The sequence below is a fragment of the Parasteatoda tepidariorum genome, chromosome 2 (genome assembly GCF_982258835.1).
Source record: "Parasteatoda tepidariorum strain Cologne lab strain chromosome 2, Ptep-v5.0, whole genome shotgun sequence".
Taxonomy (NCBI): domain Eukaryota; kingdom Metazoa; phylum Arthropoda; class Arachnida; order Araneae; family Theridiidae; genus Parasteatoda; species Parasteatoda tepidariorum.
In genome coordinates, this window is record NC_141756.1 from 64,494,943 (window position 1) to 64,510,619 (window position 15,677).

At 25.9% G+C, this 15,677-nt stretch overlaps 1 protein-coding gene across 4 annotated transcripts in view; it reads left to right on the top strand.

The window, feature by feature from the left end:
- Positions 1 to 15,677, top strand: part of LOC107443147 (calcium-transporting ATPase sarcoplasmic/endoplasmic reticulum type) — a 76,231-nt gene that overhangs the window by 33,891 nt on the left and 26,663 nt on the right. For 2 of the 4 annotated variants that reach the window (XM_071177628.2, XM_043048409.3), the window contains exons 1-9: positions 742 to 1,047; positions 1,804 to 2,033; positions 9,542 to 9,559; positions 10,984 to 11,066; positions 11,226 to 11,330; positions 13,456 to 13,594; positions 13,678 to 13,758; positions 14,889 to 14,974; positions 15,167 to 15,233. In XM_071177628.2, coding sequence (XP_071033729.1) covers positions 1,916 to 2,033; positions 9,542 to 9,559; positions 10,984 to 11,066; positions 11,226 to 11,330; positions 13,456 to 13,594; positions 13,678 to 13,758; positions 14,889 to 14,974; positions 15,167 to 15,233 — 697 coding nt within the window. In that variant the 5' untranslated portion in view covers positions 742 to 1,047; positions 1,804 to 1,915. Of the gene's footprint in view, positions 1 to 741; positions 1,295 to 1,803; positions 2,034 to 9,541; positions 9,560 to 10,983; positions 11,067 to 11,225; positions 11,331 to 13,455; positions 13,595 to 13,677; positions 13,759 to 14,888; positions 14,975 to 15,166; positions 15,234 to 15,677 lie in introns of those variants that run through there. The other 2 variants (XM_071177630.2, XM_071177629.2) reach the window with 2 other exon arrangements.

Sequence of the window (15,677 nt, forward strand, 5' to 3'; positions counted from 1 at the left end):
GACTCTGTGGGTTTTACGAAGACATCTGTGACTCACCCACTTATAATGATTGATCAGCATATAATAATCATAAATGAATGATTCTTTGCGCTTGCTATTTTTATAGCTTCGCTTGCAGGCATAAATCTTTTCTCCATTACAATAGAAATCACCGTCAAGAATGGCTCAGTAGACTACTTTTAGAAATCTCATGGATTATCCATGGATCTAGAGTGCCTGCTTGCATATGTTTTAATTTGTATCTTCCACTTAAAGTTTTATCTTCCACACTCATATGGATATTTGATTTGTTTTGACTATTCCCGTTAAAGAATTTCAAATGATGTTTGACCGAAATACTTTTGACTATCTTGTGATGAAATCTGCATACATCTTGCTTATTTTTTTTATTACAGTCTGAAGTCTTTGCCTCCACCAATCGAATTATTTGCAATTTATTTATTCACTGCAGATTTAAATTTTAACGAAATTCTTAGAAATATTTATTCTTTTTCACCTAAAGGAGTTTGAAATGATTGAATTAATCACACGTTAAAGTCTAGATGAAATTAAAAATGTCAATCACAGAGATGAATAAATAATTTTCCGCTTTTACGTTCATTCAAAAATCTAAAATAAGTGTTGAAAGCGATAATATGAAAAACGTTGCAGTAATAATAAAACGTAAGTTTGTTAAAATTGTTAAAATTTCCTCCAGCAGCGCTTATCCGTTCTCACGTTCACGTTTTCTCTTATTTATTTCTGGCCAATCATCGCACTCCACAACCACATTACTTAACCGGCTCTCGGTTATGAAGAAGTGTATGACGAAGGGACCTGAAATACATTCCTGGATCAATATTATTTGGCATGCATCTAGATGTCCGAAATAATACATTCCTGACTATTTACTTAAATTTTATTGTCTGTGTTTTCTAAAAAATTTAATTGTTGTTCTTTAATTCTAAAAGCTGTGAAGTTTAATTAGGCTTACATTTACGTATTTGGATCAAAAAGTATTTGTCTAGTAGCCGTGTTGCCAGCTGGCAAAGTGGGTTTTTGAATGAGGTATTTATATGATTACGTTGCATGAAAAAAAATTATTATACGATCGTTTTCACGTAAATTAACTATCAAAACAAAGAGAATTTATATTAATTCTTAAAGTATCAGAAATATTAAGTTGTTGTCAAAATTTTAAAGACACTTTTATATCAACAAAAATAAAAACAAGAGTTCTGATTTTATTTACAGCTTTTCTATACTAATCATTTATTAAATAGAAAAGAATTTAAATTGATTTCTTATGTTGAAGGTACTATTTTTCTTTAAGTACATGTATATACTTGTTTCTTATTTAAAAACTAAGAGACTGGTGTAGCTTACATGTTCATGTATGTTTTATCTTTCAAGACAACCTAAATAACAATTTGATTATTCTTTCAGTCAAAATAATAATTAGTTTACCATAAATTATTATATATTTGGCAGTGGGAACATAAAATATTGTAATTAGGGCAGAATAATAGATTTGTATATACAACTGTTTAAATTTTTTATGATTCATTTTATGCAAGATAAATTGACTATTTTTGCTAATGTTGTTATTCACAATTTCTAATTACCTAATCTCATTCTTTATTGTAACTTATTTTCCCTTTGATGAATTTGTAACGTTATAAATTTTTGCTTGTCATAAAATTAAGAATATTATAAGTTCAACAAAGAATAACATTACAAAGTTAAAATTTTATGATATAATTTTTTTTATATATTTGATATTGTGTAATAAGCTTCTGAACTGACATGTATTTGTATCTTTAGGTTTTCTGTGTACAATTTAAAGTGAACCTGTCCATAAATGTGTATGTGAATCTGAAATCATCTATTGCATTTATTTATATTTGTGGCATTTATTCCATGCAATATAAAGACTATGGAAGTTGCTCATACTAAAACTGTGGAAGAAATTCTACAATCTTTTGGAACAGATCCTGAACGAGGTCTTTCAGAAGCACAAGTTAGAAATCTCCAAGAAAAACATGGCCTAAATGGTATGTATTTTTCAAGATCTAATTTTTATATAATTATGGTTTGTGTAAAATACAAATGTTCACTTGACAAGAATAAGGTTGGGACACAGAGTCAGTTGAGCATGTTCCAAATCACCTCAGCTTTTATCTATTAAAACATTTTCCAGGGTGCATAGCGTTTGTAAAAAGTGTTGTTGATTTTGATTTTGATCTTGTTTTTGATTTTCGTTTTTTAAAAGCCCTTAAAGGTGCTTTTTTTCATTGGGTATTTTTAAAAAGTGCTTAATTTTCTCTTTTCCAAATTGAGATTTTTTCTTTACCATGTTGATTTTTGCTACGAATGATGCAGAAAGACCCTGTTCACAGTGTTCTATTCAACGTTTTCACAGTTATTTCAACCCCATTCTATTTCGGCGCATCGTCAGTTCGTAGTGTATGAAAACGCCATTCGTTTTACATGATTCAAAAATTTTGACAATTGTCAAAAATATTGCCAAAAGATTTCTTTTTTGACATGACGGTTAAAACCAGATAAAACCGCCAATTGTCAAACTTTGCAAACCTGCTTAATTATGATATTTTTTAAGTGCTTAAAATATTATTTGAGTGCTTGAAAAGTGCTTAAAAGGTGCTTATTTTTTGTTGAATAATTTGGCTATGCACCCTGTTTTCTTCAGTATAGACTTTTTGAACAATCAGGTTCATAGTGTACATAATTCTTTATTTGATAAGCTTTTTTTTTCAGTATTTATAATATTTTTATAAAGAAAAAAAAAAGAAAAACAACATTGCAAATTGAAGATATAATTGTAATATTTGTTACATAATTTTCTGAAACTTAAGGATCATTTTTACTGCATACGTCAAATTCTCAATTTTCAAATATATATTTCTTCAGACCCTATTCCAATGAAAAATTTACCTAGAAATCTTTAAACATTGTGAAATTTTCATTACGCACAAAATTTTGGTATTGTAATACAACTTCTTAAACAATGTTCATCGAATTTATTGATTATTGGTAAAATCTGGCCATTACATTTCAAATATACTGGAACAAGTTTTTCTAATAGGTCTTTTTCACTTTATTCTTTATCATAATTAAGAAGACGATTTTTATTATAATTGCATTGCTTCAGAAATCTATTTTTTTAAATTCAAATTTCAAACCTTTCCTTTTTCTTACAATTTTTTTTTATTGTTTATAATATAAATTTCTCTACCTCCATTACATACTTTTTAGTGCTTTTTCCCCTTAAAGAGTTATTTATAGTATTGTTATAGTTTGATGAAGTCCTGAAATATCCGGTTTTATTATCAGCAAATGCTATATTATGATGAAATTGGTGATCTCTAAATACTTGTATTTAAATCATACTGTAGGCTTAATAATTTGCAATATTTTTTATCAGCTTTTGAAATAAAATGTTTAATGTGAAGATGTTTTTTTAATTTTTGACTTATAAAAGAATAGCTGTATTAATTTAAGAAATATGATGTGCTATGACAACTTCAAATCCTAGAATGAAATTGCACACTTTTTGGTGGTTTACCACCTATTACCATGGTTCAATGACCTTGTGGTACCTAGTTGCCTTTTTTTTTCTTGCTGTTTGTCTATTCTTTTCCTTATTTAATGTTTTTTATCAGACAGTTTGATACACTGTTCATTGCTTTTTCTTAAAAAAATCATTGAGCATTCTGAAACATTTCATTATAAGATGGTAAATTTTATTGATTTTTGTTTTAAAATTTATTTTCTAAATATTTCTTATATTGCTGTATTAATAAGTTTCAATTAACAAAATTACAAATCTAAAAGAATTTCAAATCTAAAAGAATGCAAATAAGGAACAAAGTGAAAGTTTAGTGTAGTTTTTATGCACATAAATATTGCTCTTATAAGTAGTTGTAGAATGAAAATTTACAATAAAGGTAATAAAAATTTTGCCAATAGTGAAAATATAGTGAGATATAGTCTGGCTTCTTGCACCATTTATGAATTCTATATCCATGTGCATGTATTATTCTGTTTTAACTTTGATATTTATGTAGTCTAGTAGAATTGAATATATGGGGAAGAAAGCTAGTTCACTTAATTTAAACCAGGTCTCAGACAGGCCTCCGAAGCAACATCAGGGCCGTACTGAGGACTTCAAATTATTAGCCAAAAATCAAAAGTCTAAGCTAGATTTCAAGAATCTTAGCCAAAGGCAAATCTTGACAATTTTTTTGGATAAATTTTTTTCCCATAGGAAATTCAAATTAAGAGTAATTTTTCAGTTTGGGAGGAGTAAATGAGAAGTGAAAGGGAGAGCACAAGAAAACGTTTATGTTTAACGTCTTTTAGGGAGAAAAAAAAGAGTAGGTTTTTTAATTTTTGATAGCTTTTTGATTACAGCTTCTTGACTGATATAAGGATAAACCTGAAGTAGCATTTAATCATTTTAAGATTTTGACTTTTTTTTTACATAATTATATTTAATATTAAATGAAGCCTTTCATTCTTTAAATCTTTTAATTCTTAATTAAGAAATTTTTATTGTCTCACTTTATTTTTTACTTTCACAATCTTTGTCATTCAGAAAAAAAGGATTGAGGTAGGAGATTAGTTATTTAAATCATTTTGTTCTACATAATTCTGTTTTATTAGTTTTTATACTTCTCGTAGATATTTTTTAGCAAGAATTTGTTGGGAACTTAACACGTTCATTGCCAATCAAGTGCCGAGGGTTATATCATTGAAGGGTGGTAATCTATGAAGTAAAGTTTTCTAATTTTAACAACCATTTTAGTTTTTAAATTTTATAATAAGTTTATTTAAATAAGCAATGTGTTTTTGTTACAAGAAAACATATTTTCTGCAAAAACAGTTGGATGATAATATGCATCTTACTACGACTTAATCTGTTTTATTGACAATTGTAGGAAAGAATTTTGTCTTGCTAAATCTAGTGATCAGGCTTCTAGTTTGTTCTGTATTTTATGGTAGTTTGTTTCATGCTTACATAATCTCTTTTGTTGCTTACATTACCTGGACTTAATACGACTCGAATTGGATATGCGATGTGTCTAAAAAAATTACTGCAATCGACTAAAAATGGCAAGATTTGTTCAGAAAAATTTAATTTTCGAGTAATTTTTAAGATAGAGTGTATTTTTAAAAAAATTGTATTAATATTTATTTATTTTTTAAATTTGCTTGCCAATACTTTTGCCAAAACACAATTTGTTACAATGTATTTTATCACATTTGACGAGGTGTCTAATGCTTAGCACGGCCCCTGATAATATTATTTATTATGTTGTATTTCTCTCGTGTTAGTGCAGTTTTCTATGGACAAGAGTTTAACTGGGAGCTGAAAGGCATCGTGTAAAGCCGCACCAATATCACTGTCACTGTATTTTGTTTTAAAAGCATGTTTAAATACAAATACATTACAATTTTGAAATCAAAACTATCTCTAAGATATAAACGCCCAACGTCCATCCATCCCTCAGAGGATGGAAGAAAAATTATCAAACATTGACCAATTTGTGGCAGGGTTCGCCAAGTGGGCCCACTTTGAAAAAACCCGCCCGGGTTTTATTGGGTGGGCCCACCTTGAAAAAACCCACTTGGAACGATAAGTGGGTTTTTTCAAAAAAAAAAAAATTTTTTTTTTTACTAAAACTTATTGTTTCACATTTATTTTTATATAATTTATTGTGCAGCATAAATTTGTCAAATAGAGTTGCATGATTTATATGATTAAGTTTTTAATATTAGTAAAGTAAAAGAAACTCAAATATTCATATAATTTTTTTAGTAGGTGCTATTGAAAACTTCAAGTGGGTTTTTTCAAAAAAGTAATATTTTAATGATATTAAATCAAATAAAAATTTAAATAATATAGTCTGAAAAGATCAATTTTTCAACTATAGTTGCATGCTTTATATATTAATAAACAGGTAATATAATACATACAGGTAATATAATAATATAATATATTAAAAAAAATTTAAAAGAAACAATTTTTTTCTTTTTTTACCAAGTGATACATCAACAAATTTAAACAGTTTTATTTTCTAGCTTAAAAAAAAAAAAAGCTAAAACTTTTTATAGGAGAACTTTTTAAAATTATTTATCTAAAAATGAAATCCTTTTCCTAGAGTTAATTATTTGAAAACAAATGGGACAAGTAACTGATACTCTTTATAATTATACGTAGTTTTAATTTCACTTTCTATTAATCTTATTATAGAAACATGTAAGACCATTAAATATTTATTTCAGTTTTTTATTTAACTCAAGTCAGATGAAATTTTAGTTTTTACTGATTATAAATATTTACAGATTATAATTTTATAATGGGTAATATCCATATGTTTAATAAATATAGTAAATAAATGTGTGTGAAAACAAAAAGATTAATAAACTTGTTCCTTTTATATTACTGCATTTATATTTTATAACTCTTGAGTTAAAAAATTATGAAACGTAATGTACTTAAAAATAAAGAAGATTCAAATATGTATTAGTGATAATGCGTTATCTAAACTTAATATAAAATTCATATAACCCAACAAAGTGTTCCCCAAGTGGGCACACTTTGAAAAATCCCATGTGGTGGTTTTTTTCACAATTTTTTTTTTCAAAATTTGGTTCAAAAAGAAGTATCTCCTAATACTATCATTGGACATATCGTTGAAGTTAACAAATATTTTAGAAATGTGCATCAAGCACATGGATGGGCAAATGAAAAAAACTGCTTGATGACCAAATGATACTAGGTGGAATTCATATTGTGAGCGCGTAAAAGCTTTTGCCAATAATTACCATAAATATGAAGAGATTGTTCTTGAACAATTTTATATGTCAAAAAAATTAAATAATGTTGGGCTTTACCAATAAACTATCAATTGGGAAAAACAGATATCAATTGTTTCTGAAGCTTTAAAAAAGCTTCAACCAGAAAACATTTCAATTTCAGAACCTGTTGAAATATGAATTAACTTACTACCGTGTGATGAATTAGAACCCCACACACATTTTGTAAAAAGATTCAATCAGGCTGTTCAGCCACATCATTTATTAGCATATGCATCCTGGATCCCGAAACAAGGGGACAATTTTTAAATGATGAACAAGACCAATTAGCAGAAAGCTGTCTTTCTAAGCATCATCCAGAATTTCTGCCACGTGTTATGGCATCCAAAATTTCCGATCCTGAATACTTTCCAAAATCAATGATGCTTGACACTGTTATTGAACAGTTTTCATCAAAAAATAGTGGAAAATTATGGCAAAAAAAATAAATAAATAAGTAAATAAATAAAATTCCTAGCTTCCACAAAATTTCTGTCAATTCTTTTTTCTTTGCACTCAGCACCAGCATCCTCTGTCTCTATCGAAAGACACTTTTCAACTTTCGGTTTGGTGCAGAGTAAACTTCGAAATAGATTAGGAATAGATAAAGCTACAAAACTCGTAAAAGTGTATTGCCATCTAAGAGAGAAATGTAGACACTCTGAATCTGTTGTATGATAATAATAATAAAGGAAAAAATTGACCTTTTTTTTAAAGTTAACTCTTAACATCTGCTGACAATTTTTAACTATTTGGAGAAAGTTTATCACAATTAAAAAACAGTTAAAAATTAAAATATTACTTTTAAGATTCTTTAAACATTTTTAAGATTTCATTTGAATACAATTTATTTTGTTTCTTTTAATCATGTTTAAAAATATTGAAAGCAAACAAAAAAAAATTTATTAAGTGATACATTAAACAACAATAAACAAATTTAAAGTTTTATTATCTGATTTTAAAAAAATGAGCTATAACTTTTTATATATGCTTTTTTATAATTTTAAGATTAATTTGTTTTTTGAAACTATAAAGTTAAAATGCATATATTTATCTAAATATTTGAAAAAAGGGACAAGTAACTGATACTCTTTATAATTATACATAATTTTAATTTCACTTTCTATTAATCGTATTATAAAAACATTGAAGACCATTAAATATTTATTCCAGTTTAATTTTATTACAGGTAAAAGTCAGATTGAAATTTTAGTGTTTACTTATACAATACTATTTAATAAATAAAAATATTTTCACAGTAAAATTTATGAGCACTAAATGAAAAAACCCAAATTTCCCCGGGTTTTTTCAAATAAAACCCAATTTTCCCCGGGTTTTTTCAATAAAACCCAGGCGGGTTGGGTTTTTTCAAAAATTCCCGGGTTTTTTCAAACCCTGATTTGTGGCGATAAAATGATTGGATTGCTCTGATGGTTGGTTGTGTATAATAAAAAGTGACATTTATTGGCTCAGCAGTAGAAAATAATTTTGAAAAGGATTGCATCCAGCTCTTACCACAAATATTTTTAAGAAATCCATGGGATTAGAGTTGAAAAACAATATTTTTATTTGGTTGGTCTTGTGCTCTATTTTTGTACAGTTTATTAACAGTACTGCCTTATTTTTATTAAGATGTTTTTTAAAAATTTATTTATGATAGTGGATCAAGTTACTTTGACTCATTCTCCCCTTTTCATCATTACTGGAAACTTTTATTATATTTATTCAGATTTTGATTATTCGTTACAAGTTTTCGAAATTAGAAAAACAAAAACATAAAAAAGCTTGGTTTACCAATGTTTTCATAGTTATTTATGTGTATTTAGAAATCAATTATTTAATCAAAGTAAAGTAATAATATTTATTTATCAGAACTAAAGTATTAAGAAAAATTAAAGGAATCTCCTTAAAATCTAACTTTTTATTTATTATAACCTCTGTTTATAAATATTATTTTTAACCAGTATCCTTTCATTCAAAGATTTCAATATCACTGTAATTTAAACGCTAAGTAATATCTAGTTAATAAAAAAAATTCATTAAATAAAATAATTATATTTAAATTAATATTTGTTAACAAATAATATCTTATGCCAAAAATACTGTAATTTAAATGTCAAGTAATACACATAATTAAAAAGAACTTAAAATAAAACTATATTAATGCTGTTTGCAAACAGGAAAAAAAATTATTTGTAAAAAAATTTATTAATAAAAAAGTTATAAGTAAAAAACTAAACAAAATCTTGATTTGTCCACTATATGACAGCCCACTGCAAAAAAGGGTCCACTACATGGTAGGTTTCATGCTACATACTAGACCACAGGGTTATTGAAGTGTAGAATTAACTATTAAAGTATGCTTAAATTTTCAAATGTGTTTTTCTCTGACTGACTAGGTAGGGCTCTTTATTATCTGAATGGGCGATTATCCTAATCATTCTTATCAGTTTCATCTTAAAGTGAATTTCCCAAGTCGTACCATTTCCATGTTAAATATTATAATTAAGGGGTAAAACTAAGTTATTTCTATGCATCTGAACTTTTACATTTTAAAAGTAAAAATTAGTAGTGTAAGATTATTAAGATAGTGTGATACTTCTAAGTTACACACTTGTTCTGTATGTAAGTATAATCTAGATAATTGAGAAATAATAAATTTTTTTTTTTTCTTTTCCAGAGTTGCCTGCTGAAGAAGGTAAATAATAATTTTTGTTGCTTTATATATATTATTTTTATTTATACATATTTTAGGTATTGTGTGTCTCTGAATTCTTTGACTCCTTATGAACTATGCATACATATCCTCAGAAATATTAAAAATATCAACCATATAAATATTTTTCACTATTAACTGAGGCAGTTTACCTTTTTAAAATTTAGTATAGTTGATAAAAATTTAAATAATCAGGAATATAAATTATACTTTATTTGTTATTTTATATTTAGATGTTTGACTGTTTTGATGATATAAAAACAATTTACATTAACAAATTTTGTTTGAATCATATATGTTTGTTGAGATTAATGCCTACAGTTTTTGCTAAGATTATCATTTGAAACTGCTCTCTTTAAAAATCTTTTCATTGTTTTATCTTGTTTTTGCCCACTTAATCAACAAAAGCAGACTATGAGTATTTATGTGAAACAAACTTGGATTCTATAGTAATGTTCTCTCAAAATTGTTTTGAAATTGATGATTATTGTGGGCAATAAATTTAGAATTTTATAATTATAGCTTTGAATTTTATATTTGTAATTATAGATTTGACTTCATTGATTGCATGTTGTAAAAGATCAAAAATCTATTTAAAATCACATTAATTATTCATAATTAAGTAGGATTCACATTATGTGATTATTTTTGTATATATTTCTTAATTCCTACTGTAAGTAACCATAAAGTGTAATAGAAATTGTCATCTCTAAATCAAAATTTACCCACTACTGTTAAACTTATTTTTATCATGTTATAAGCAGTTGGAAATTTCTTATTGGCTTTCCAGTTACTTGTTCTAAATTTAAAGTTAAAACCATGAGTTTAAAGTTCTAGTTAGTAAGAATTTTTTTTTCTTTACTTTTCAGTTTATGTATAATTTCAGCCAGTTATGGTCATAAATAACATAAGTTAATGAATTTTATTTAAAAAAAATAACAAGTTTAAATATGTTCATCTATAGTATATTCTATATACACTGCTCAAAAAAATTAGGGGAGCCATGTGCTCCCCTAATTTTTTTGAGCAGTGTAGTTATATATATACATACACATATATACACTGCTCAAAAAAATTAGGGGAACACATGGCTCCCCTAATTTTTTTGAGCAGTGTAGTTGGTAAATTTTCATTGAAGAATAAATATAAAAACTCAAAATTAAAAGAAATAAATAAAAAATAATGGAGATCTATATTGAAAGAAAATCAAAATAAGAAACAAATAACGATGCAATAATATCTTTCCACTTATGTCATGATAGAATTTAAAGAACGAATTCGATTTCATTGCCCAAAAACTAAAATTAATTACAAAATTATTTATAAATATCCTACTTATTAATGAAACATTTTGATTATATTCTTATTTATTGCTTTATGTGAGTATTGCCTTTTTTTTCTATTAGGAAAACCTCTCTGGCAGCTTATTCTGGAGCAGTTTGATGACTTATTAGTTAAAATTTTACTCTTGGCAGCAATAATCTCATTTGTAAGTAGTTTTATCTATGAATGCATTTCTAAAGGTTTAATACCTATTTTTGTTTTGTTAATCTCTAATAAAAAAAATTTATATTAATGCTTTTTGATTTCTCTTAGTATGTGAAGTTCTATATATCAAAATATACATTTTTGTTTTTCTAAATTTTAGGTTTTAGCATTATTTGAAGAACATGAGGGGCAGATTACAGCATTTGTTGAACCATTTGTTATTTTACTCATTCTCATTGCAAATGCTGTTGTTGGAGTATGGCAAGTGAGTATTTCATAATTCATAATATTGAAATACTTACTAAAATGCAAATCTACTAAGTAAGGTTTAACCTCTTTAGATTAAGGCTAGTTTGAAATTTTTGCTCCCTAGTATTTTGCATTTATGACAGGGTTTCTACAGTACTAGAAAGCCCTTGAATTTTGTCAAAAAAAAATCAGAGCCCCAAAATCCTTGAATTTCGTGATTGGTTTCTTGAAATTTTTTTAGAGTAATTTTCAGAATAATATCTTCCCTTCATAAACCTTGATGCTTAGTAAGTCTAAATTGGAAAATTGGCAAATAATTTTGGTTTTTGTACTTAGTTTTAGTTTCCGCTCGATATGCAGTGTTTCTTTGAATTTTAAACGTAATTGTTGCATAAACTTTCTGACAGTAGATTAATATCGTTATCCTTAATGGTTAATTGTTCTTTTAATATTTTAATTAGAATCAATAATTTTTTTTATCCTATGTGTTCAGATTTTTGCATTTAATTTTCATCGCTAATAGGTAAAATTTAGTTCTTCAGATTCTATGAATTATGTACAGAATTGAAATTTTATCTAATTATTACAGTTTCTATATACTAAATTTTGATTTATCAAATTTGAAAGACGAGGCTTTGGATTTTAATAAACTTGCAATTGCATGATATATTATTTCAAATCTGATTTAAACCACAATGTAACTGTCAAACCAATTGTATTAGTAGTTGTGGGTTACGCATATTAAAAAGTGCTACAACTATTAAAACAATGTAAAATTGTTAAACTTAATAATATATATGCTTTTTCTATGTCAACTAAGAATTGAGCATTAAAAATATGCAATTTCTGCTTCAAAGTAAACAAAATCTAAATGATGTATATTTTAACAAACTAACTTTATTACTAATTAGATCCTTGGAAAATTTGATTTTAGGTCCTTGAAAGTCATTAAAGTCCTTGAATTATTATTATTATTTTTAATAGAAAATTGAGTAGAGACCCTGTATGAAAAATATGAACTGGTGTAGTGTAACAATATTTTGGTGACTGAGGCCATAAAAGATTTTTGTTATTTGTTGTTTGAAAGATTTTCTAATAAAAAGATAAATCACATCACTTAAAAATTCAAAACTTTTCCTCATAACCCTTGGATTTAGACGTGATAATCATAAGACATGATAATTAGTTTGATTTGGAAAAAAAAGGAAGCTTTTTCTGTATCTGAAATATTTGATTGGCAATGTTTAAGAAGAAACGTCATACCATGCTTTCGATAAATGTAAGATTTTGTGCCCCAAGGAGTTTCTTATTACAGTTTTTCTTTTATTGGTTATTTGAATATCTTGATTTTTTTCTTTTAAATGATAGGAATATATTCTAGCGAGGGCTCACTGATTTAAATCAACTGATTTTTTCATAAAGGAAAAATAAATTATCAATATAAAAATTGATATACAAAGCATTATCATATGGTGTTGCTTAAAATTTTTATTGATTTTCGTAGCTTTAAAATTTACTGTAGATATATTGTAGAATAAATTTCAGTACTTTCAGATGAAATTTTTATTATTTTTTTTAAAAAAAGTGATTATTATTTTTTTTTTTTTTTTTTGTTGCTTAGTGTCTGTGAATTAAAAAACAAAAATGTTCTTTTTGCAAAAATTATTTTTGAAAAAATAACGAAAATTTTAAAAAAAATCCTAGTTTTAAAGCACAATCTTTAAAATTACATTTTATTTGAATGTTCCAAATATATTCCTAAATCTTGTAAATAGTTTTTAAAAAAATCTTGAAGTATATATAGTTTTTTTTTCTGTCATTATTAATGATGGTCCTTTCAATAAATTATAATAATACTTTGCAAATATTATGTATACCAGTAAAACAATTTTTAACTTGGTAATCTAGTTAGAAATTAGTTATGATTTATATACCAATTACAAACTAAATTTATTGTGGTTTAAAAAAAAATGAACCTTGGTTTCAGCTCAGCACTAGTTAATTTTTGTTGCATAGTTTTTTTACCTTTAGTTTCCAAAGCATTGGGTTCTTGTCTCTTGTGCTATTGAACTGTGTGCCTAAAAGTTATAAGTTTTCTACTAACGTTATTGTAGATTACTTATTTGTATGATAATTTCTAGGAGAGAAATGCTGAGAGTGCAATTGAGGCGCTAAAGGAATATGAACCTGAGATGGGAAAAGTGATAAGACAAGATAAACAGGGTGTGCAGCGAATACGTGCAAAAGATATAGTTCCTGGAGATCTAGTTGAAATTTCTGGTTAGTTCAATAATTTACTTAAAATTTAATTTTTTAAATTTCTTTTCAATTGATTATTTAAGTAATGTTTTTATATTTTGTAGTTGGTGACAAAGTGCCTGCAGATATTAGATTGGTAAAAATATATTCTACAACTCTTAGGGTGGATCAATCTATATTGACTGGTAAAAATTTTATTTACTGTACTGTGACTTATTTTATTCTAATTTCAAAATATTGTTAATGGTTCAAGTATAAATTTTTTAATAATATTTTATTCCTAATGTTAAGTTCTGTGAAGTCAATTGATAAAATACTAAAAAAAATCCTGTCTTAAAACTCATCGTTTTGTTTTAGACCTCAATACAATAGCATTTGCTAATAAAATATCAAAATAAAAATTTAATTTTACATAAAACTGCCTGAAGTTCTTTCATGAATCTGATTTTTCTAGACTTCAATTTTTCGTACTTTAAATTGCAAAAAGTTGATAAGTAAAGAAAAAAAGGAATAGCTAAAGTATAAGTTAGTTGTCATTTTTGTTTATTAAAATCTTTAAGGTTCAAATGAAATCTCCTTCTCTTTACTCCAAGTAAGATCTTTCAGCTAAAATATTTTTATTAATAATTTTCAAGTTTGAGAACAAATTAAAAAACATGATTGAAGTATATAATCTTAAATTTTAATATCATATTTTTAACATCAACTGTAGAAACTGATAAGAAAATATTTCTTTAAATCTCTTCTTAACGTGGAAACATGTAGAGAATTTAATTTTGTTACGTATTGCAAGTTGCAATTGATAGTATTAACATATGCAAGTAAATTGCATATATTCTCGAAACAATTATAATATTTTAAACTGGGAAGTTATTTCTTTAGTCTAATCTATGGTTTCAATTTTTTTTTTATTAATCAAAATAGAAATTGGTCAGTTTTGTTTGACATTAACTATTTCTATGAAATGTATTCTGAATCACTCTTAATGCCTTATTTTACTTTTTAATTTGTAAAAATAAAGATTGAAACTCTTTTTAAAAACTTTACTATATTCTAACTGTAAAATGTTATTTTCATTAAAAAGCAAATTTGTCAGCTTACTTAAATTTATTTCTATTTGTATATATCTTGTACAATTTATGTCAAACAAATAGTTTATTCAATGAAGAGTTGCATATTTTGATTTTATCAACCTTTTTTTCGTTAAAAATATAGAATGAGAAACTAATTTCATTATATTTAGCACAAATATTTAATTTTTTTTAATTTAATATTGCTTTATATATCACCTCAATTGATTTACATTGTATTCCAGGTGAGTCTATTTCTGTGATTAAGCATACTGATCCCATTCGAGATTTAAAAGCTGTGAATCAAGATAAGAAGAATATCCTCTTCTCAGTAAGTTATTTTTAATTGCAACATAATCTTTAAAAGTTATTTTACTTGTTAATAATTCTATAGGTTACGAAGTTTTATGCTTTTAAAAATTTTCATAATCGATTTTAACAATGTGGATTTTTAAAATGCATTATTTATCAGCCTAGATGTCATAAAGTTATTATTTTTTATTTAATTTTCATTCTATTTCAGGGCACAAATATTGCTGCTGGTAAAGCTAAAGGCATTGTCATTGGAACAGGTCTAGAAACTGCAATAGGTATGATCTCTTTAATCACCTTTTAATCTGTCTACAAAAGTTATTTATTTATGAATTTTTAATTTTTCTTATGAAAAAATATTCAATTGGTTAACAATGATATCCAAGCATCACATGCTTTAACGTTAGTACTAGAGCCCGGATTTTGATGACCTAAAAAAATCTCAACTAATGCCCTTAAAAAGTGCGAAAAATGCCCTTAAAAATGTGAAAATTGCGCTAAAAATGCCTTATGACATGACTTAAATAAAGTAAAAATATCGAACTAAAATAATAACACTCTTTAAAATTATGAGTCATTTCAAAAACTATGAAGTAATGCACTACTTGTTCTGCGTTCATTAAAGTTTGAAAAATATGTTTTATATCCTGAAATAACAACAAAAAAAATGAAAATATAGTAACACCAAAACATTTTCATTTTGTATAGAAACTTTAATGAAT